This window comes from Kogia breviceps, chromosome 4, assembly GCF_026419965.1.
Source record: "Kogia breviceps isolate mKogBre1 chromosome 4, mKogBre1 haplotype 1, whole genome shotgun sequence".
NCBI lineage: Eukaryota > Metazoa > Chordata > Mammalia > Artiodactyla > Physeteridae > Kogia > Kogia breviceps.
The window spans coordinates 142,428,032-142,448,793 of NC_081313.1; the positions used below are offsets into that span (position 1 = coordinate 142,428,032).

At 40.2% G+C, this 20,762-nt stretch overlaps 1 protein-coding gene across 2 annotated transcripts in view; it reads left to right on the top strand.

Annotated features, from left to right (window-relative positions):
- Positions 1-20,510, top strand: part of LOC131755871 (proton-coupled amino acid transporter 2-like) — a 97,324-nt gene extending 76,814 nt beyond the window's left edge. For both annotated transcript variants that reach the window (XM_067033414.1, XM_067033413.1), the window contains 6 exons: positions 319-403; positions 3,688-3,906; positions 5,303-5,401; positions 13,921-14,087; positions 16,217-16,386; positions 19,016-20,510. In XM_067033414.1, coding sequence (XP_066889515.1) covers positions 319-403; positions 3,688-3,906; positions 5,303-5,401; positions 13,921-14,087; positions 16,217-16,386; positions 19,016-19,287 — 1,012 coding nt within the window. In that variant the 3' untranslated portion in view covers positions 19,288-20,510. The remainder of the gene's footprint in view (positions 1-318; positions 404-3,687; positions 3,907-5,302; positions 5,402-13,920; positions 14,088-16,216; positions 16,387-19,015) is intronic.
- Positions 20,511-20,762: the final 252 nt, after the last annotated feature.

Below are 20,762 nucleotides of genomic sequence, written 5' to 3' on the forward strand. Positions count from 1 at the left end.
AAAAATTTTAATGATTGCTAATAAGTTGTGCCTACTGCCTTACATCAGTTAGTATCAACACAGAGCTGGGTATGGGGCAAGTTTCCTGATGATGAAGAGTTTTACCACATCTGAGTTGAGAGTGTGGAGGTGGTTGAGAAATATGTTTTTCAAAGAATTATTGTTACATCCCTTCTACTGCCCTATTGTTGATTGTGGTAGCAGGACCGAGGGTGCTGGTCGAGGGTCACCAACCCCTGGGAACAGAAATGGAAATGACAAGCCAGCTCTTCTTTTATAACAAGTTGTTTTTCTTTTTCTCTCTCTCCTCTCTTTCAGGCGTATCGTGAGCTTCTTTCTTATAGTCACTCAGATGGGCTTCTGCTGCGTGTACATTGTGTTTCTGGCTGATAATTTAAAACAGGTAGAGTCTTCTAGAGAAGGTGGGAGGGAAAAGAACATGGAAAAGGAGGGTCCTCTTTTTCTAGTTGTTCAACAAATAGCTTCTTCTCTTTGGGCCGTAGTGTCCTCATCATACAATGAAGAAAGTTAAACTGAGTGTTATCAAAGAACCCAGGCTTCCCCCAGTTCACATATCTGCAGATTTCTGTAAGTGGTTACCTTATCCATAGTACCCTTTGTCCAAGAGTTATCTCTAAAACTGGACCTGTGCTCGAGGTTGGTCTTTAAAATTGAGCTGGAAGTAACCTTGGATTTTGTCAATCATCCTGCCTTGGTACGTAATCATCCTTAACTCTTTTTAAACTGATATAGGTCATTTTGAATGATACCTAATCTTTGGGCCATCTTTATCTACCTTTAGCTGTTTAATCTCCTTGGTTTAACAGTTTTTTGTCCCCGAGAAATTCTTCTGATCTAACCCAATAGTTATCTTGGAGCAATTTGAGCAAAATAATGTGGGTAATAACAGAGGCTATCCTTAATCAATAAGCTTAAAAAAGAAAACTATTCTTCAGGGCTCTTTTTCTGTTTATAGTAATATCAGAAATTTGGAAATATAAAATAAAAATTAAAAAGAAGGAAAAAAATAGTAAGAATTCAGAATTAGCTTCTATTATGTGTCAGGTACAGTGCTGGTAATTTTATAAGCTTTCCCTCATTTAATTCTCTCCTTGGTCTTATCAGAGTAGGTACTATGGTTATTCCCATCTTGCAGATGAGAAAACTGATGTTATGAACTCTATAATATATATAAATATGGTCACAGAACAAAGGGTAAAAATACAGGCCTTTTTAATATCACAGCTCAAGTTTTTAAACACTATGCTATACTGCTTCTCAAAATAAAACAAAATTATTCTTAATCCAACCACTCATGGATTGTTTTAAATGAATATTAACTGATTAGCATTTTTCAATGTTCTTAAGTTTTTTAGTGTAATTTTTAATAGTTTTATAATTTTCCATCATACAGATGACTTAGTCTTTTATCATCTGATATTTTCTGTTTTTCTACTATAATCTGTTTTTTACTATAATCTGTACAAGTCTTTGTATAACCCTTTATTACTTTAGTATATGTATTTTTTAAGTAAAATTATTGGGTCAAGGAATTTGATTTGAAGGCTCCTAATTGCCAGATTGCTGCTTGGGAATCAATCTGACATTAGCAGAACTTTATCAATCATCTGTCAAGAGACAAGATAAGCATTGTCTCAAGGAGTTTGCAGACTAATGGGATGTGCTCTAAGACATATGAAAAGCTAAATATCAGTATAATATGTCATTGTTGGGTCAAGACTCCACTAACACCCTGAGGTTGGGGATGCTTAATTGTGAACTAAGGGCCAGAAATGTATGGGAGCAGGAGAGATCATTGGAGCAAGAGAAGCCTCCCTTGAGGAGATGCACCTGAGCTGGGCATTGAAGGGCAGGTTGGAGAAGTAGTGACAGTCAAGGTGGGAGGAGAAATAAACACCTGAAGGCAGGAATGTACGGGACTTGCTCAGGAGAGGCAATACAAGTGGTTGTAGAAGAAGGTGTGGGCCTTGGGAGAGGAAGAGCTTTCACAGTTGAATGGGTCCATTTATGGAAGGCCTTGAATACCTACCTAATGTTCCAAGTATTTTTCCTACTGTAGTGAGGAATCAGAAAAAAACAAGACTTAATGATTTATTTAAGTATTCATGATGTGTTAAATGAAAAGGAGATTTCTTTTTTTTAAAATTAATTAATTTATTTTTGGCTGTGTTGGGTTTTCGTTGCTGTGCATGGGTTTTCTCAAGTTGCGGTGAGCAGGGGCTACTCTTTGTTGCGGCGCGCAGGCTTCTCATTGTGGAGGTTTCTCTTGTTGCAGAGCAGGGCTCTAGGCACGCAGGCTTCAGTAGTTGTGGCACACGGGCTCAGTAGTTGTGGCTCGCAGACTCTAGAGCACAGGCTCAGTAGTTGTGGCACACGGGCTTAGTTGCTCTACGGTGTGTGGTATCTTCCCGGACCAGGGATCGAATGCGTGTCCCCTGCATTGGCAGGTGGATACTTAACCACTGCACCACCAGGGAAGTCCCGGAAAGGAGATTTCAAAATAAGAATGTATACTATAATTTCAGTCTTGTAAAATAAAAAGGATGCGTGTAATACATGTAATTTGTGATACTGCATAGAAAATGTACAGATGAATATGTTGCAAGGCATTACCATGGCTACCCATAGGTACTGAGATTATCATTGATTTCACATTTTCTTATTGCTTAAATCTAGTTTCTAATTGTTCTGCAGTGGACTGTGTTGCTTGCACAATAAGACTGTAGCCATTAAGTCAGGCTAATTCCAAAGGAGGGTGGTGCCCTCCCTCCTACCCCCACTTTGCTGGGAGGTATTTGTACAGTGTGCAGGGGTGTTCCTTGTTTGTCGCAGTGATGGGGGGATGCTGATACATTTTACTGGGTGGCATCCAGAGATGCTAAATGACCTGCAATGAATGGTCAGATGCTCACAAGGAAGAGTTCTCTCACTGAAAATGTCAGTGTTGGTCCAATTAAGAAACAGTAAGTGATGAGCTTTTTTGGTTATAAGCAAAAGAAACAGATTCAGTGGAACTTAAGCAGAAAATGAGTTTAGTGGAAGAATATTAGCTAACTTCCAAAATGACAGAGAAAACTTAAAAAAAAAAAAAAAAAAAAAGCGTCTCAGAAAAAGACAGGAACAGGAGGAACCAGGGCAGCTAGGGGGATGTCGATAGAACTGATGAGGGATCCTCAGGGATTCCCTATCATAATTACTGTTTACCCTTTTCTAGGTCTGCCTTGTGTCATTTTGCTTGTTATTTAGATTCATATTCCAGGGAGAGATGTGAGTGCCTGTGCTTGAGTTCAAGGCAGTGCTTTGGCTCTGCCACATGATTGTGAGTTACAGTCCACCAAGGATGTATTCAGGTGAGAGAGAATGCACCAAAAATAAAGCAAAATCAGGAGGAATGGATTCTGCGTTGCCAAAAGCTAACAAATAGCCACTCTAAGTTTAGGTATTTATGTTTATTAAGTTCATTTTTTTATTAAAGTTATTTCTGCAGCTTCTTTTGAGGAAGTATGGTGCAGAAGATTTGCAATAAGAAGTCCTAAAGTCACTCTAACTCACTCTGAGACCCTGGCACGTGAGACATGCCAGCTCTTTGTGAGGGAGTCTGATTATGGGCCAGGCACTGAGAAGATTCATCGAATCTTCCCCTTGCTTTTCCCATTCCCCTCCCAGGTAGCGGAAGCGGTTAATAGCACAACCAACAACTGCCATTACAACAGGACAGTGATCCTGACGCCCACCGTGGACTCTCGACTCTACATGCTCACCTTCCTGCCCTTCCTGGCGCTGATCGTCCTCATCCGGAACCTCAGGGTTCTGACCATCTTCTCCCTATTGGCCAACATCACCATGCTGGTCAGCTTGGTCATCATCACCCAGTCCATCATCCAGGTTAGCACACCACACTCCTCACTTCTCTAGTGGGCAGAGCCTTTTTTTATCAATGATAGACTGACACCTGGGGCCAGCCCCGAGGGTAGATATATGTATGCACTCCCCTCTTCAGCTTAGAACCCACTTTACTGTAGCATTTCTTCCACAAAGATGTCTCTGTGCACTCTCATTTTTCTGGGTATCTCCTCTTTGATGTTGCTTCTCCAATACTCATTTTATGTCAAATCCTGGTCTTAGAAAAAAATTATGCTTTGCAAGGAAAATATCTTGATTGGTTAACTATACAGACCATTCCTGTAATGGTTGGATAGCAGCAAAAGGCAGATAAAAAACAGGATTTTCTACCACAGCTAAACCTTATTGAACTAGTCTTACATCCTCTACGCTGTAATTCCAAGTACTTGCAAAATTACCCCTAAGGAACTCAAGAGAAAACAACAACAACTAATATTTAGTCACAGAGTTATAAATAGAAAGTCTTGAAAGACCACAAACAAATCTATCATGATGTAAATCACACATCTTCGAAGTTGAGTATGGGTATTCATTTTCCCTCAGTTTCCCACTTTTCTCTCCTTTCTAATTTTCATTTTATAATGGACAAGCCTACATAGAAATTTAAATCCAGAAGACCCTTGGCATGCCTCATACCTTTCAGATGTTTTCCTCTTTCAGAAGTCACAAGAAAAAAACGTTATTTTGTCCATGGAATTTAGTAAAAATAAGAGATTAGCCAAATATTTTAGGATAACCACAGATAAGTCTTAAGGCAATATTGATAGATTCTACAAAATTGAATTTCCCAATGAAATAGCTACCTCTAATTTATTTTTGGACTGTTCCAGAGGTTGCTCAATTAGAGAAATTGTTCTTTCATTATTTTCACATACTAGGTCACAGGATACATAAAATATTTATTCCACACACTTTCTTCTCCTTCTGTTTACAGCTCATTGAAGAAGAAAATGGGACTTTCATATTTAACTAATTACTTTGGGCTCCCTAGAATATCACTGTAACTATAGTCACAGTAATTTCCAACATCTATAACCACTGGTACATTCAAAGTGTTCTTGGGCACTTTAGGCTAGTACTAACCTGTGGTGTGTAAGATTTTCTTCTGGAGGATTCTGGTAAACCAGACTCCCTCTGTGAGATTCCCTTATCCTTCAGTACTTTGATAATATCTTAATCTTTCTTTCCTCTGGCTCTTTGGTATTGGGAAGTATTAAAATCAACTCTGATTGTTGCCTACTTCCTTTTGAAGTTTTCTGAATTTCTTGATATTCAATTTTTTTTATAATTCAGCTTTACTCTCAGAATACTCTTCTCTTAAGGGATCCCAAATATGCTTTTAGAGGAAATGTCTTTACCACTTTTCTCTCCCCCATAGGGAATTCCGGACCCCAGCCACTTGCCACTGGTAGCAAATTGGAAGACCTACTCGCTCTTCTTTGGAACAGCCGTTTTTTCATTTGAAAGCATTGGTGTGGTAAGGTTTCAATTGGGGTAGACTTTCCAAGGTGCTGTGGGTGGCCTTCTGAACAGGAGCTGGGAGCTCTGGGTTCTGTGTGCACCAGAGGAACTAACCTCTGACCTCACTTGTGTCAGCTGGAGAAACTAACCTCTGACTTCACTTTGGACCAGCAGGAAAAAGTAGGTTATAGCAAAGAGGTAAAAAAAAAAAAGAGGTTAGAGCAGTCAGGAGAGTTTTATTCCTGTCCCAGTACATTTGTTAAACATTTATCTTCATATCAACATGGATTTATTAATCTTTAAAAATCAATATAAATGGAGGTATACAACTTAAATTACAGGATTTTTATGAAACATAAAGGAGTTTTAAACTGGAAAGTACAGTTTATTTACAATGGATTATTATATAGTCTCTACTTCCACACTTGAGGAAGGATAGTGCTGTGTATAATTTTTTTCTTCCAGTTTTATTGAGGTATAATTGACATACAGCACTGTATAAGTTTAAGGTATACAGAATAATGATGTGACTTACATATATCATGAAATGATTATCACAATAAGTTTAGTGAACATACATCATCTCTTATAGATAGAAAATTAAAGAAATAGAAAAAAAATTTTTTCCTTGTGATGAAAACTCAGGATTTACTTAACTTTCACATATAGAATAGTGTTAATTATATTTATAATTGACCTACAGCACTATGTTAATTCCTGTTACTTACAACATAGTAATTCGATATTTCTATGGCTTTCAAAATGATCACCATGGTAAGTCTAGTTACGATAAATGTCACAATACAAAGATATTACATAGTTATTGACTGTTTTCCCTGTACTGTACATTTCATACCTGTGACTCATTTATTTTGCAAGTAGTAGTTTATACCTCTTGTACCTCTATGCTTTTTAAGTTTACTTTTAATTTATATACAGTACAATTCACTTTTATTTGGTGTACATCTCTTTAAGTTTTGAAAAGTACAGAGTCATAGATGCACCACAATCAGAACACAGAACAATTCCCTCACCATAAAAAGCTCCCTTGTGCTGCCCTTTTTATAGTCAACTTCCCCCCACTCCCACTAACCCCTGGCATCCACCTTCTTTTCTGTCTCTATTGTTTCACTTTTTCCAGAATGCCATCCACATGGGATCATACAGTATGTAACCTTTTAAGCTTGGCTTCTTTCACTTAGCTGCATATACGGTCATCCACGTGGTTGCATGCATCAGGAGCTTGCTGCTTTCTACCGCTGAGCATCCACTGTATGAGCAGTACCACAATTTGTTTAACCATCACCTGTTTAAGGACATTTAGGTTGTTTCTAGTTTCTGATGATTATGAGTAATGCTACTGTAAGCATTTGTGTACAGGGTTTTGTGTGAACATACGTTTTCATTTCTCTAGGAGTAGGTTTGTTGGGTGACATGTTAATGTATGTTTAACTTTATAGAAAATTGCCCAGCAGTTTTCCAGAATTGCCAGACCATTTTGTATTCCCACCGGATGTATGAGTGTTAGGATTCCTTTGCATCTTTGCTAGTTCTTACCTGTGTTTTTAGTGGCTTTTTAAAATTTTAGCCATTCTAATAGGTGTGTAGTGCTATTTGATTGTGATTTAATTTGCATTTTACTAATGACCAATGATTTTGAGCATCTTTTTATGGGCTTATTTGACATCTGTATAAGTGTCTGTTTGGTATAAGTGTCTGTTCAAATCTGCGAATTTTTAAAGAACTGAGTTGTTGTCTTTTATTGCTGAGTTTAAAAAATTCTTTATATATGCCAAATGCAAATCCTTTATTAGATGTGTAATTTGCAAATATTTTCTCTAGTCTGTAGCTTGTCTTTTCATTCTTTTAACGTTGTCTTTCATAGAGAAAAAGTTTTAATTTTGATGAAGTTCAACATATCAAAAATTTTCATTTATGGATCCTACTTAGTTTATCTAAAACTTTAGTTTTATCTAGAACACTTTGCCTACTCCAAAGTCACGAAGACTTTTCTCCTATATTTTCTTCTAAATGTTTTGTTTTCATTGTACATTTAGATCTATGATACATTCTGAGTTTAATTTTTGTTAAAAGTGTTTATAAGTTGAAGTTCAATTTTTTTAAGGATGCCAATTATTCCTTCATCATTTGTTGAAAAGACTATCTACTCTCCACTGAATTACCTTTGCATCTTTGTAAAAAGCTAGTCGATATATGAATATGGGTCAATTTCTGGACTTCCTATACTGATTCATTGATCAATGTGTCTTTCCTTTCACGAATACCAAAATATCATGATAACACAAGCTTTACCTTAAAATCATGTAACATTAGAGCTCCAACTTTGTCCTAATTAGTATTTGTGTGATACATTTTTTTCCATCCTTTTAATTTTTTTATCGAGATAAAATTCACCATTTTAACCATTTTAAAATATATAATTCAGTGGTTTTCATTGCCTTCACAATATTGTGCATTCATCACTACTGTCTAATTCCAAAACATTTTCATCATCCCAAAAAGAGACCCTATGCCCAGTAAGCAGTCAGTCTCCATTTCCCTCTGCTCCCAGCCCTGGCACCCACCATCTTTGGCTTTTAGTTGGTGTGGTTAGACCATTTGCAGTTAATATAATTATTATGTTTATTAGGTCTGCATTTTATTATTTGTTTTCTGTTCTACCCCTCCTTTTGCTTTCCCATTTTCTCTTTTTGCCTCCTTTTGGATTCTTTGAATACTGTTTAGTATTCTACTTTAGTTTGCCCATCAGAGGTTTGACTATATCTCTTTCTATAACAGTTTTCATGGTTGCTCTAGGGATTACAGTATACATATATCTTTTCACAATTTACTTACAGTTAATATTTTATCATTTCTAGTAAACTATAGAAATCTTATAGTTGTAGAGTTTTTTTTTCTTTCCCCCCTTTTTGTTGTAATGCCCATATGTATTACTGGGTTGGCCAAAAAGTTCGTTCGGGTTTTTTTTAGGAAAAACTTGAACAAACTTTTCGGCCAACCCAATACATCTAAATATGTCAAAACACCATCAGAAAAATGTTAAAAATGTTATAATTTTTGCTTTCAGTAGTGCCACATGGCCCTTTTGATAAACTTACTAAGGGAAAAATAGTCTAATGTATCTATCCAGATAACTACCATTTCTGTTGCTCTTTCCTTATTCCTGAAATCACAAGTTTCCCTCTGGTATCATTCCCTTCAATGTGAAGAAACTCCATCATTATTTCTTTTAGACTGGTGACAAATTTTTTTCATTTTTTTAAAATCTTAGAATATCTTTATTTTTTGCCTTTATTACTGAAGGATGTTTTTGCACAACATAGGATTCTAGGTTGGCAGTCTATTTTTAGCACTTTGAAAATATGGTATCCCTTCCTTTTGCCCTCAATGGTTCTAGTGAGAAATCTGCAGTTATTTGAATCATTGTTCCCCTATATGTGATGTTATTTTTTATCTGGTTACTTTCAAGATACTTTTCTAAAAATCTTTGGTTTTCAGCAGTTGTATTGTATTGTCTGGATTAGTTTTCTTTGAATTTGTCCTGTTTGAAATTCATTTAATTTCTTGAATCTGTAAATATATGTCTTTTACAATTTGGGAAGTTTTCTTTTTCAAAAATTATTTTCTTTACCAATCTCTTTTTCTTCCCCTTCTGGGACTCCAGTGACCTGAATGTTAGACAGTTTGATATATGTCCAACAATTTTCTGAGGCCCTATTCATTTTTTAAAATCGTTTTTTCTCTTTTATGTTCAGATTCAATTGTTCCTATTGATCTATTTTCAAGTTCACTGACTGTGTTCTGTCATTTACATTGGGCCTCTCCAGTGGGGTTTTTCAGTTCTAAAATTGCCATTTGGTTCTTTGGTTCTTATTCCTTCAGCTTTGTTGCCGAGAACTTATATCTGTCCTTTTGTTTCAACAGTGTTCTCCCTTACTTCACAGAGGATGGTTATAACAGTTGCTTTAAAGTCTTTGTCTGATATTTCCATAATTTTAGTCATCTTAGGGTTGGCATCTGTTGTCTTTTCCCTTGAGAAGTATTGAGATTTTCCTGGTTCTTTGTATGTTGATTAATTTTAGACTGTATCCTACACATTTTGAATATTATTTTATGAGACTCTGGAGCCTGTTAAAATCCTCTGGAGAATGTTGACTTTTTTATTTTAGCAAGCAGTCAATCTGATTAGATTCAAACTACAAGTCTTTATATACCTTCAATAGACCATGGTTTTACTATCAGATTAGTTTTCAAAGACTTTGAAGTGATATTTGGCTTCACCTTGCTTATATGCTACCCAGGGGCCAGACGGTGGTCTGTCTACACAATAGTTCTCAAAGCCTTTACTTTGATGCTTCACATCAGTTCCATACATGTACAGCTCAGGGCTAAGCCCAGACTTGATTCACAGGGATGAAGGGAATCACTTTCTCTGGCTCCCTCCTTTCCGTGTTTTCCTGCACTAGTGTGCTGCACATTCACCCAGCAGTTTCTTTTTCTGGTCCTTTGGCTACAAAGCCAGGGTTTTAGCCTCCCTATACTCCTATACACTTCTTGTGACTGGGCCTAACTCGAGGGTGAGCACTGAGAGTAAAAAGAGAAGAAAAGAGCACTAGAGATTCCTTCCAGGTCAGGCTTCATGGGCATGTAACCTGTGTGGTCACATGGGCCCTTGCCTTTAAAAGGATTTCACACTTGGTTTAATGCCCTGTGTTCATCATCTTGAATTTCTTGATCTTTGACCAAGTGGCCTTGCGTTGTCATTTTGCACTGGGCCCCACAAATTATGTAGCCAATCCAATTCCCCTTTTACTCTTTGGACTCCCAAAGCCCTCTTTCCCTGTTCCTCTGCTCCAAGAGAAGGAGTTTGTCTTGTCTCAGATTTTTAGGTGCCTAAGTAACCACCACAGTCCCTGATACAACAGATTGCTGCTTTGTGGCTGAGACTTGCCTTGGGGGCTATGGTCTGGAGAGTAAAAAAGGAAACAGAATAATAGGGATTCTCTCCATGCTCTCTGTCCCACAGGGTCCCCTATTTTAGGCCCCTCCGGCCAGAAAGAGTGTTTCTTCTTGAGTTTTTTCTGTCTGCAGAACTATGTAGTTCCAGGATTTGGGCTCTCCTTGAGTCTAAACTAGGAGATACAAGAAGAAAAAAATCAGGAAACTCACTGCCATGATGGCCATTTTTACTGGTTTTGAGCAATTCACTTTCTATTATATACTTTTCAGAGTCCATGGATAGTTGCTTTATGTATTCTGTCCAGGGCTTTTAGTTTTAATTAGTGAGAGAGATATGGCGCAATGTGCTTATACCATCTTAATGGAACCGGAAGCACTTTATATTTAGAATTTTGAACAGTCATGGCAAAAAGAAGCGTACAGTGGTTGAGCAAATGACTTTGGAGGCAGAGTGTGCTGGAATCTTACTTTAGTCACAGGCTAATCTCTGAACCTTAATTCTTCAAACTATAAGATGATGATTCTACGTGTTCAGTAAGTGTTTATGAACATCTACTATGTGCTAATGATTATTAGTATCAGAGTTCAAATTACCTTTAGAAACCTTCTATTCAGTCTCTAATTTTACAGAAGAGGAGCCTCACCCCAAAGAGGGACAGGGTCTTGAGCTGCGTCACCAGCTGGGAACTGCTACAGCTGGTACTCCTCACTCCCAAGCCAGAGAGAGACCTTCCCACTTGATGTGAATGGCCATTTAATCTCTTTGATTGATTGTGGGGAGACGCAGGGGACAGAGGGAGAAAACCAGTTACAGTAAATCCCCTACATACAAACCTTCAAGTTGGGAACTTTCAAAGATGTGAACGTAAGGAGTGAAACTGTGCAGCTTGCCCTCCGTCTCCTGTTGCTGACGATCCTTCAGCTCTACATCTCCCACCTCCTCTCCCTCCTGCAGTCAGTAACTCTTCTTGCCTGTTCCCTCGATACCAGCCCCTGTATGCCAGCTGTTGTACTGTACTACTGTACTTTTCAAGGTACTGTACTGTAAGATTTAAAATGTTTATTTTTTGTGTTTTTAATGTATTATTTGTGTGAAAAGTATTATAAACTTACTATAGTACAGCACTATATAGCCGATTGTGTTAGTTGGGTACCTAGGCTAACTTTATGGGACCTATGAACAAATTGGACTTATGAACGTGCTCTCAGAATGAAACTCGTTCTTATGTAGGGATTTTACCGTACTTAGTATGAGCTGGCCTTGTAAAAAGATCATCTTTAGCCTGGGGAATTTATGCAACAAAAATGTATTGCAGGGTAGGAAAGCTCACGTTGGATTGCCCTTCACCTAATCCCCTGGACATTTTCCCAGGCACCTGCTGCATCTAGGAACGTGCACCTAACCCAGAAGAAAGTGGAAAGTCCCAGACACGCCCTCCCCTCAAGCGTCTGCCATTCGGAGGTGCATACACGACAAAGAAGGATTGAACAATACAAAGGAATAGGTGCTAAGTTCTCACTGAGTAATAAACAAGCCCAGGGCTGTGGGAGTTTAGGGTAGAAGTAAGTATTGGACTTTGGAGGACAGCCCTGGTTTGCAGCCTTCCTCTGCCACTTCCAAGCTGTATAGCTTGGTGTAAGTAATATCATCTTCAGAACCTTGTTATAAAATAAGAATTACACAAGTACCAGCTTCATAGAGTTGTGGTCTTCGCAGTATTGCAAAATAATTGTAGTTAACATTACTAAGTCCTTACTGTGTGCCATTTCAATGCTCATATAATTCTCCAAAAGATTCTAACAGGTAAGTTTTCAGATCGGGAAACTGAGGCACATATCACCCTAATGGTGCATGAAGTGTGCTTAGCACATGGCTGGATCAAGGAGAAGAGTAAGGTGAGGGTGGGCCCTCGGTCAGTAGAAGTCTGAGGAGGAAATTATGAGATGAGGCCAAAGAGTTGGTACCAAAGATAGACGAGACCTTGGAATGCCCAACAGGCCCAAGAGGCAGGCTGGCCTCAGTTTGGATTCTCTTAGAGCCAGGTATGCATCTGGGGAAGAAGGATCCTGAGAACACGGTATGTGGGGAAATGTGCCTCTGGGGAGCCAGGACGCTCTAGTCCCAGTGCTGCTGCCAGCCCACTGCATAACCTGAGCCTTGGCCTTCCCATCTGTACAGAGAGGGGCAAGTGCACTAGAATTGGGAGCCTCAAACTCACGAGCTTTTGGAAGACAACGTGGGTGGAGAAGCCAGGTATATGTGAGAGGGAGAGGTGGGCCTGGTAGGTGGGGAAAGAATGTTGTGCTTAAAGGCGTTCATATTCAGTTGTCTGAAAAACTGGCCAAACAAAACGCACCTGCTGGCCAGATCGGGCCGCCCCAGGGAGTTGAGCTCCTTGGTCTAGTCAACCTGCAGGGTGCTTCCAGCTCTGAATGGTCCAGGGATCATCTTGTGACTCCAGGCCTTCCTTTCCTTTCTTTTCTCTCTTTTTTTCTTTTTTATTTATTATTATTTATTCACTTATTTTGGCTGTGCTGGGTCTTAGTTGCAGCACGCAGGATCTTCATTGCAGCATGTGGACTTCTTAGTTGCCGCATGTGGACTCTTAGTTGCAGCATGCATGTGAGATCTAGTTCCCCGACCAGGGATCGAACTCTGGCCCCCTGTGTGAGGAGCACAAAGTCTTATCCACTGGAGCACGAGGAAGTCCCTCTTTTTTTTTTTCTTTAATTGTGGTGAAATATACCTAACATAAAATTTACTATCTTAACCAGTTTTAAGTGTACAGTTCAGTGACATAAAGTACATTCATATTGTTGTACAAAGATCATCACCATCCATCTCTTTTCATTTTGCAAAACCAAAACCGTGTACCCATTAAACAATAATTCCCCATTTATTCCTCCCCCCAGCCCATGGGAATCACCAGTCTAGTTTCTTTTTTTTTTTTTTTTTTTTTTTGCGGTACGAGGGCCTCTCACTGCTGTGGCCTCTCCCGTTGCGGAGCACAGGCTCCGGACGCGCAGGCTCAGCGGCCATGGCTCACGGGCCCAGCCGCTCCGCGGCATGTGGGATCCTCCCGGACCAGGGCATGAACCTTATGTCCCCTGTGTCGGCAGGCGGACTCTCAACCACTGCGCCACCACGGAAGCCCACCAGTCTAGTTTCTGACTCTGAATCTGACTACTCCAGGTACCTCATATAAGTGGAATCACACAGTATCTGTCATTTTGTGACTGGCTTACTAATGTCTTCAAGAGTCATCCATGTTGGGGCATATGTCAGGATTTCCTTCTTTTAAAGGCTGAATAATATTCCATTGTATGTATGGACCACATTTTGTTTATCCATTCCTTCATCAGTGGACACTCGGGTTGCCTCCAACTTTTGGCTACTGTGAATAATGCTGCTATGAACGTAGGTATACAGATATCTGCGCATGTTCCTGCTTCCGATTCTTTTGTGTACATACCCCCGGAAGTGGCATGCCTTTCTTCTTTATGCTTGTGTTCCTCCTCCTCCTCCTCTCTTCTTACATTGTGGCGTTTCTGTAGGTTCTGCCCCTGGAAAACAAGATGAAGGATGCCCGCCGCTTCCCAGTCATCCTGTCTTTGGGAATGTCCATCGTTACTGCCCTCTACATCAGCATCGGGACTCTGGGCTACCTGCGGTTCGGAAATGACATCAAGGCCAGCATAACCCTTAACCTGCCCAACTGCTGGTAACTCTATGGGCTCTCAGGCGGTAGGGACTCAGGGCCAGTGGGAACAGGAACATATAGGTCACTTTCTCCTCCTTTCCACAGAAGGTAAACTTAGGTCTTAAGGGTCTCCACAGGGAGAAGCAGAGCTGACACGGGAACCCTGGGCTCTGGATTCTCCATCCAGGGAGCTCTTCTTCAACAACAGCCTCCCATGTTGAGTGACGCCTTGATAGCTTAGTATGAGGAAGGACATGATTTAGGAAGAGAGAGAAGTCAGAGTCCTTGGTCACCTAAAGAGAGAAAGGAGGGCCACAGAGAAGGGCAAGAGGTAGAGAGTGGAGCCGGTGGGTGGCTCCAATTACATTTACCAAGGCTGCACTACCAAGTCCTGCAGAGTAGCTAGAATGAAAAAGTAGTAAAACAAGAACCAACTGGGGAAGACCATTAGAATCTGGAAAATGTTTATATCAAATGACCTAATTCATACAACAGTTAGCTGACCCAGACTTCAACACTGAATATTTAAATAGACAGATGAACCCCTATCACATTGTGCAGCACTTTCTCCCACACTGAGGCATGTCATTAATTACCAGGTGCCTGTCTTTTTAAGGGTCACTTGGAGGCTTAATTTGTCTAAATGGGGCTTCTTTCCCAAGTTGATCAATGTCATTCATCAGGCATTTACTGCATCCCAATTACACGCAGATGCCAGTCTAGACACATGGTGTGGAGGGTGCTGATGTGAGTAGACTATGATTTTTGACCTTCACTATCTTCCTCAGCTCATGGTCCAATGGGAATGGGGAATGGATAGTGCATGTACACAAATACAACATAGAACAGAAAAAGAAGCCCTCCAGAATAGTGGAGAGGACTTGGGGACTCCCAAGGAAAGAAAGTACATTGGAATGGGAGAACAGGGAATCTCCCTGTCCAATGAGACGACTCCGTCCAAACAAGGACAACGACAGCACCTCTGGATCCAAGACCCAGTTACACCAACTCCTAGCTTATGGTCGTGGATGGTTTATTAAACTTCTCTGATGCTCAGTTTTCTCTTCTAAAAAGCAGAGTTATGTGGATTAAGTTGGGCGTGCCTAAAAGCATCTGGAATGTAGTACCTCCTCAAAAGATGGGAATTTCAAAAAATAGGTGGGGTTTGCACAGATGGAAAGGGAGTAGAGAGGGTGTTCCAGGCAGCAGAACTAGTATGAGCAAGAAACACAGAAATGTGGAAGTTTGCCTTTCTAAGGAATGGACTAAATATACACAGACACAGTCATACAGGTTTATTTAATATGCCAGATGCATCTACCACATTTGTGGGCTAAATGAAAAAAGCCTTATCTCCATTGGTCAAAAAAGGCATCGATAAAACTCAGCATCCCCCATCACATGCTCTTCTGCCCCCAGTCTGAGGCCTGCAAGTAACCCTGCCTCTCCTTTTATCCCCCAACCCTCACACAATCCTATGTGTAGACTACCTCTTCCCTCAAGGATTTGGGATTCTGCAGTTCATGCAACCACCTGGAAGCATTTGTTGAGAGCCTGTTATATGCCAGGTGCTTTGGGGGATCCAGAGAATTCCTAATAAAAGAGATTACAAAAGACCAGATCTTTTAGACCTAGGTTTTTTGGTCTTCACCACTTATCACTTGTATCTCCCTGAGCAAGGTACCGGGCCTGAGCCTCTCTTTCGTAAAATCTAAAATTCAGCATCAAGTGATGATAGTTGATGAAGGTGTTATATATACCCATACCTGAGATTCTTTTTTATGCAGAGATGACCCTCTCAACTGTTTCCATTTGAATCTGTGATGCTTCGCTCTATTTCCACTGCGTGCTCTGCTGTGACTTCCTCTCATAGAAGGTCCCTCCCCATCATTTTCAGACAAGGAAACATTTGCCTACGGGACTGTTCCAAGGTCAGAGGTTAATGTACAAAGAGGCCAGGGACTTCCCTGGCAGTCCAGTGGTTAAGACTCCACACTTCCAGTGGGGCTTTCAATCCCTGGTCGGAGAACTAAGATCCCACATGCCTTGCAGAGAGGCCAAAAAAAAAAAAAAAGCAAAAACAAAAAAACAAGGAGGTCAGGTGTCAGGGTATGCTGACCTTGAGAGCACTGTTCTGGTTTGTCCTTCAGGCTGTACCAGTCGGTCAAGATCCTCTATGTAATTGGCATCCTGTGCACCTACGCCCTGCAGTTCTACGTCCCTGCAGAAATCATCATTCCTTTCGCCACCTCCCAGGTGTCAAAGCGCTGGGCACTGCCTCTGGACTTGTTCGTCCGCCTAGCCATGGTCAGCCTGACATGTGAGTAGGAGGCAAAGAGCACCTCGTTGCTGCTTTCCTGAGGGCTATCAGGAATCAGCCACGATAACCAGCATTGATTGCATACTAACTGTGTTTCAGGGACCATTCTAAGGCTTTCCAAGTAGTAATTCATTTCATTTCTGCTTTAGGGACAACTTCTTACATGTACCTAATTAGACAGATTTACCAGTGTCCAGCTTGAGGGAGTGACAACTTATCAAATAATAATCACAATAAGAACTGACTTTTATTTAACACCTACTATGTGCCAGCCACTGCGCTAAGCTCTTTCTGTTCCATATTTCATAGTATTTTATTCAGTCCTTGCAGGAACTCTTATGAGGTAGGACTGTGATAAACCCTACTTTGTAAATGAGAAAGCTGAAGCAGAGGGTGATAAGTAATTGGGCAGGAAGTGCCAAAGCTGGGATTTGAACCCAAGTCCAGGCCCATCACCCTTCACTTCCAGGACAGAGGTTGAAAATGGTGGCCAGTGAGTCTAATCTGGCATCAGAGGTATGTTGTTTCACCCTCATAATGTTGTATAAATTTGGGCCAACATTAATAATATGGGAGAGATCTCACATACAAATGCAGATTTCTAATGTTTGGGGGAAAAATAAAATGATTTCGCAAACCTAGGGTCACATCCCCATTGGCAGCAGTTCCTTGGCCTCCGATGGGCTGGTATTCACCTGCTGGCTTCAACTGTCCCCACTCACCCCCTCGGCAGCCCTCCTTGTGCTCCAGGCCCTATGATCCAGGGTGCCCCTTTCTGTAAGTATTTTAGTGGAGGTTAAGATGATAGAGATTCCTGCGTTGTGTTTGCCATGGCCCAGCTGTCCCTAAGCCTCCTTTTAATTGTGAGTCTTGCTGTGCTAGACCAGCCCATATAAATCATGGGACACTGATTTTCTTCCTTTGAAGTTATTTGTTCCCAATTTGTCCTAGGAGGCAGGGACACTACCCTTCAGAATATTTGAGACTCCAGAAAGATCAATGTATTTGCCCCAGATATGAAGATAACAGTTCCTTAAGCTTCTGCATGCATTTCCCCAATCAGTACATATGCAAACAGTTACTTTCAAACAAGTAATAATAATAAAGTAATAATGAAATAATAACAAAAATAACTTTTCTGAGTGTTTTACACGAATTAACTCATTTAAAACTTTAACACCATTTGCAGTATGAACCACAATACCTAAAAGGATAGCTACCATCCCCATTTGGCAGATGAGGAAAAGAGCTGAGAAACGTGTGGAGACTTACTCAAGGCCACACAGGGAGAAACCAGAATCCTGCCTTCCAGTTCTGTTTTGCTCTGTTATACCACACTCCATCCTAGGAGACCTGGGGGAGCCTTCTGGGCTTTCTTTGTAACTAGGAAAATTGTCCATCAGGTAAAATAAAAAATGTAAAAACCCAGGCCTGTAAAACAACCTACAGAAAAAACTACATATATATATATATATATATATATATATATATATATATAATATATAATTATATATAAAAATTTAAACATATAATTATATATTTTATATATTACATATAATTATATATTTATAAAATATAATTATATATTATATCATGTATATGTGTATATTATATATATATAATTTCAAAACTTTATTTTAGCTTTTAGTATTTCTTTGTTAGATGTTTTCTGACATGTATATAAAACCTGGAGAAGATATTCCTTTAAAGGGACCCTGTGATCTTGTTCCCACCGAAGACCCCTTTCTATAAATAATTTCACATTCTAATTGTTTGCAAGTAAGAGGTTTTTGCAGTCATGTTACTTATTAATGTTAGTTCCATGAAGGTAGTTTTTTTTTGGTCTATTTTGTACATTGACACATTCCAAACAGCTGGACTGTTCCCAGCACTGTTATTTAGTGTTATTTATTAAGAAAGAGCTTAATCATTGAACATGTAGAGATTCGAAATGTACTTCTGTGGCATAAAAATTATCTTAGGCTAAAAGCATTAGAACAAGCAGCCGCAGGGGGCGCAAAACCTTTTCTAAACTTCCTTTGCTGAATTAAGCAGGAACTTCTGAAAAATACAGGCACCATAAATCCCCTTTCTGGGAGATCTTCAATCAGAAAGAAGATTAACCATCATCACAGACTGAGTAATACTTAAATTATCAGAGAATGTCATACCTTCCACTTGTTCTTGCATGGAAGCTATTTCTCCCCCATCCAGTTCCCCTTCTGAAGTGGGTATATAAACCTCTATCTTTGTTTGGAGAGCCAGTTCATCTGAAGGCTCCCTAGCCCTAAATAAACTTTGTCTTTCCTCCTGTTAATTGCCTAATTGTCAGTTAAATTCTCAGGCCCCCAAACACTTGAACCTAAACGGGAAGAGGGAAGGTTTTTCTCCCCAACAATGAATATATATATTTGAACAATAATTGGTTGAAAATGATTGAAAGGAGACACACCAAAATTTTAATGTATAAATGTGATTGGGGGTATTACAGGAGTTTCAACTTTTTCTTTATGTAACTGAATGTATGAGAAACAACTGGTATATGTTTTAAGAAAAAGATTTTTAAAACAAACTTTAAATTTTGGGCTAAGCCTGGGAAGAGCCATCTATCCTGTATCATCTCCCGCAGGTGTCTTGGCCATCCTCATCCCCCGCCTGGACCTGGTCCTCTCTCTGGTGGGCTCCCTGAGCAGCAGTGCGCTGGCCCTCATCATCCCGCCCCTCCTGGAGATCACCACCTACTACTCAGAGGGCATGAGCCCCGTCACCATCATCAAGGACGCCCTGATCAGCATCCTGGGCTTCGTGGGCTTTGTGATGGGGACCTACCAGGCCCTGGATGAGCTGATCCAGTCAGAAGACCCTCTAAGCTTTTCCAACTCAACCATTTTTATTCAGTGAAAATGGCACTGCTTCTTACCCACCAGCACCTGACATTTAATGATAGAAATCTCTTATATACATTATATTTTGCTGCTTTACCTTTCTCTGGGTCAAGTCACAGTGAAACAAGCACGGACTCACCAGCTACAAGGTCTAGATGGTAATTACAAAATTTTTTTTAAATTTATTTTCTTTCCATCTCTAGCTTTCCACTACACTGAGAGTTCTCTCACTGAAGGCTCTTGATTCCATCCAGCTTTTTGGCAATTCACATGATGAATTTCACACCTTGAGTGGGGCTATGCAAGATGAAGCCACCAGGGGGCATCCAAGAGGCAGCACCTGACAGAAGGAGGTGGGTGCAGCCAGCTAAGGCTGATGGTGATTTGGTAGACAAAGGGTGTCCTCTTCTCCAGATCTGTTTAAAGAGCAAAGATTAAGAGTGGGGACATAATCCATATTCCAGCAAGGTGTGCACAGCTCCAGCGTCAAGATGGATAGGATCCACAGGTCCATGGTGAGCTGCAATTCTCAGACAGAAAGGAACCACCATATTTAAGTCAAGGGCAATAAACTTTCTAAACAACTGGATAAAGTTTTGGCCCAGTTCAAAGATCTCAACAAAGGACAGTCATCACAGAAATGGATGTGCCAATGGCGGGGGGTGAGGGGTAGGGTGGGCATGGACAATGATTATTTCATTATTTATCTCTTGATTCTTTTTTTTTTTCTTTAACCTCTTGATTCTTGCAACAACCATTCTTTCTTACACCAAGCATAGTTCAAAGTTCTTGTAATAGTTTGCAAAAATGGCGACAAATTCCTCTTGACAATGTGAGGTTGCAGCTCCCATCAAGAAGTGAAATCTATATCTCTACCCCTTGAATCTTGTCTTGGCCTTGTAGCTTGCTTTGGCCAATGGGACATTAGTAAATGATGCAAGCAGAGGTTTCGTGATGGCTAACGCATTGGAACTTTCATCGTGATGCTCTGTGGAGTTAAGAGCACCAAGTGAAGAAGCCGAGGCTAGCCAACTGGAGGAGGAGAGATCATATGGAGCAGAAATGAATCATCGCAGTTGAGCCCCATCTCCCAGAACAGCCAGCCTGCCGACTTCCAGACACGTGAGTGAAGTATCCTAGACTATATACAGCCCCAGTCAAGCTGGCCCGGACCATAAATATTGCTCAGGTGATCCACAGAATTATGAGAAATAATAAATGTTTTTAGTTTTAAGCCATAAGATGTGGAAGTTTTTATGCAGCAAAGGCTAACTGATACATTATTCTAAAGGGGATACACTAATGAGTGAGAAAAGATCTCCATCCTCCAGCTAGTCTGCTCTCCACTGGGGAATAATGACAGGTCATCAACTAAGTTAATACCATCGTAGGTCCTTTTGAGGGCAGGGGGACACTAACTGCTCTGGAGTACTGAGCATGTCTTTCCACCAGTGGCACCATTAGAGCTGGATTTTGAGTAGAACTTAGGTC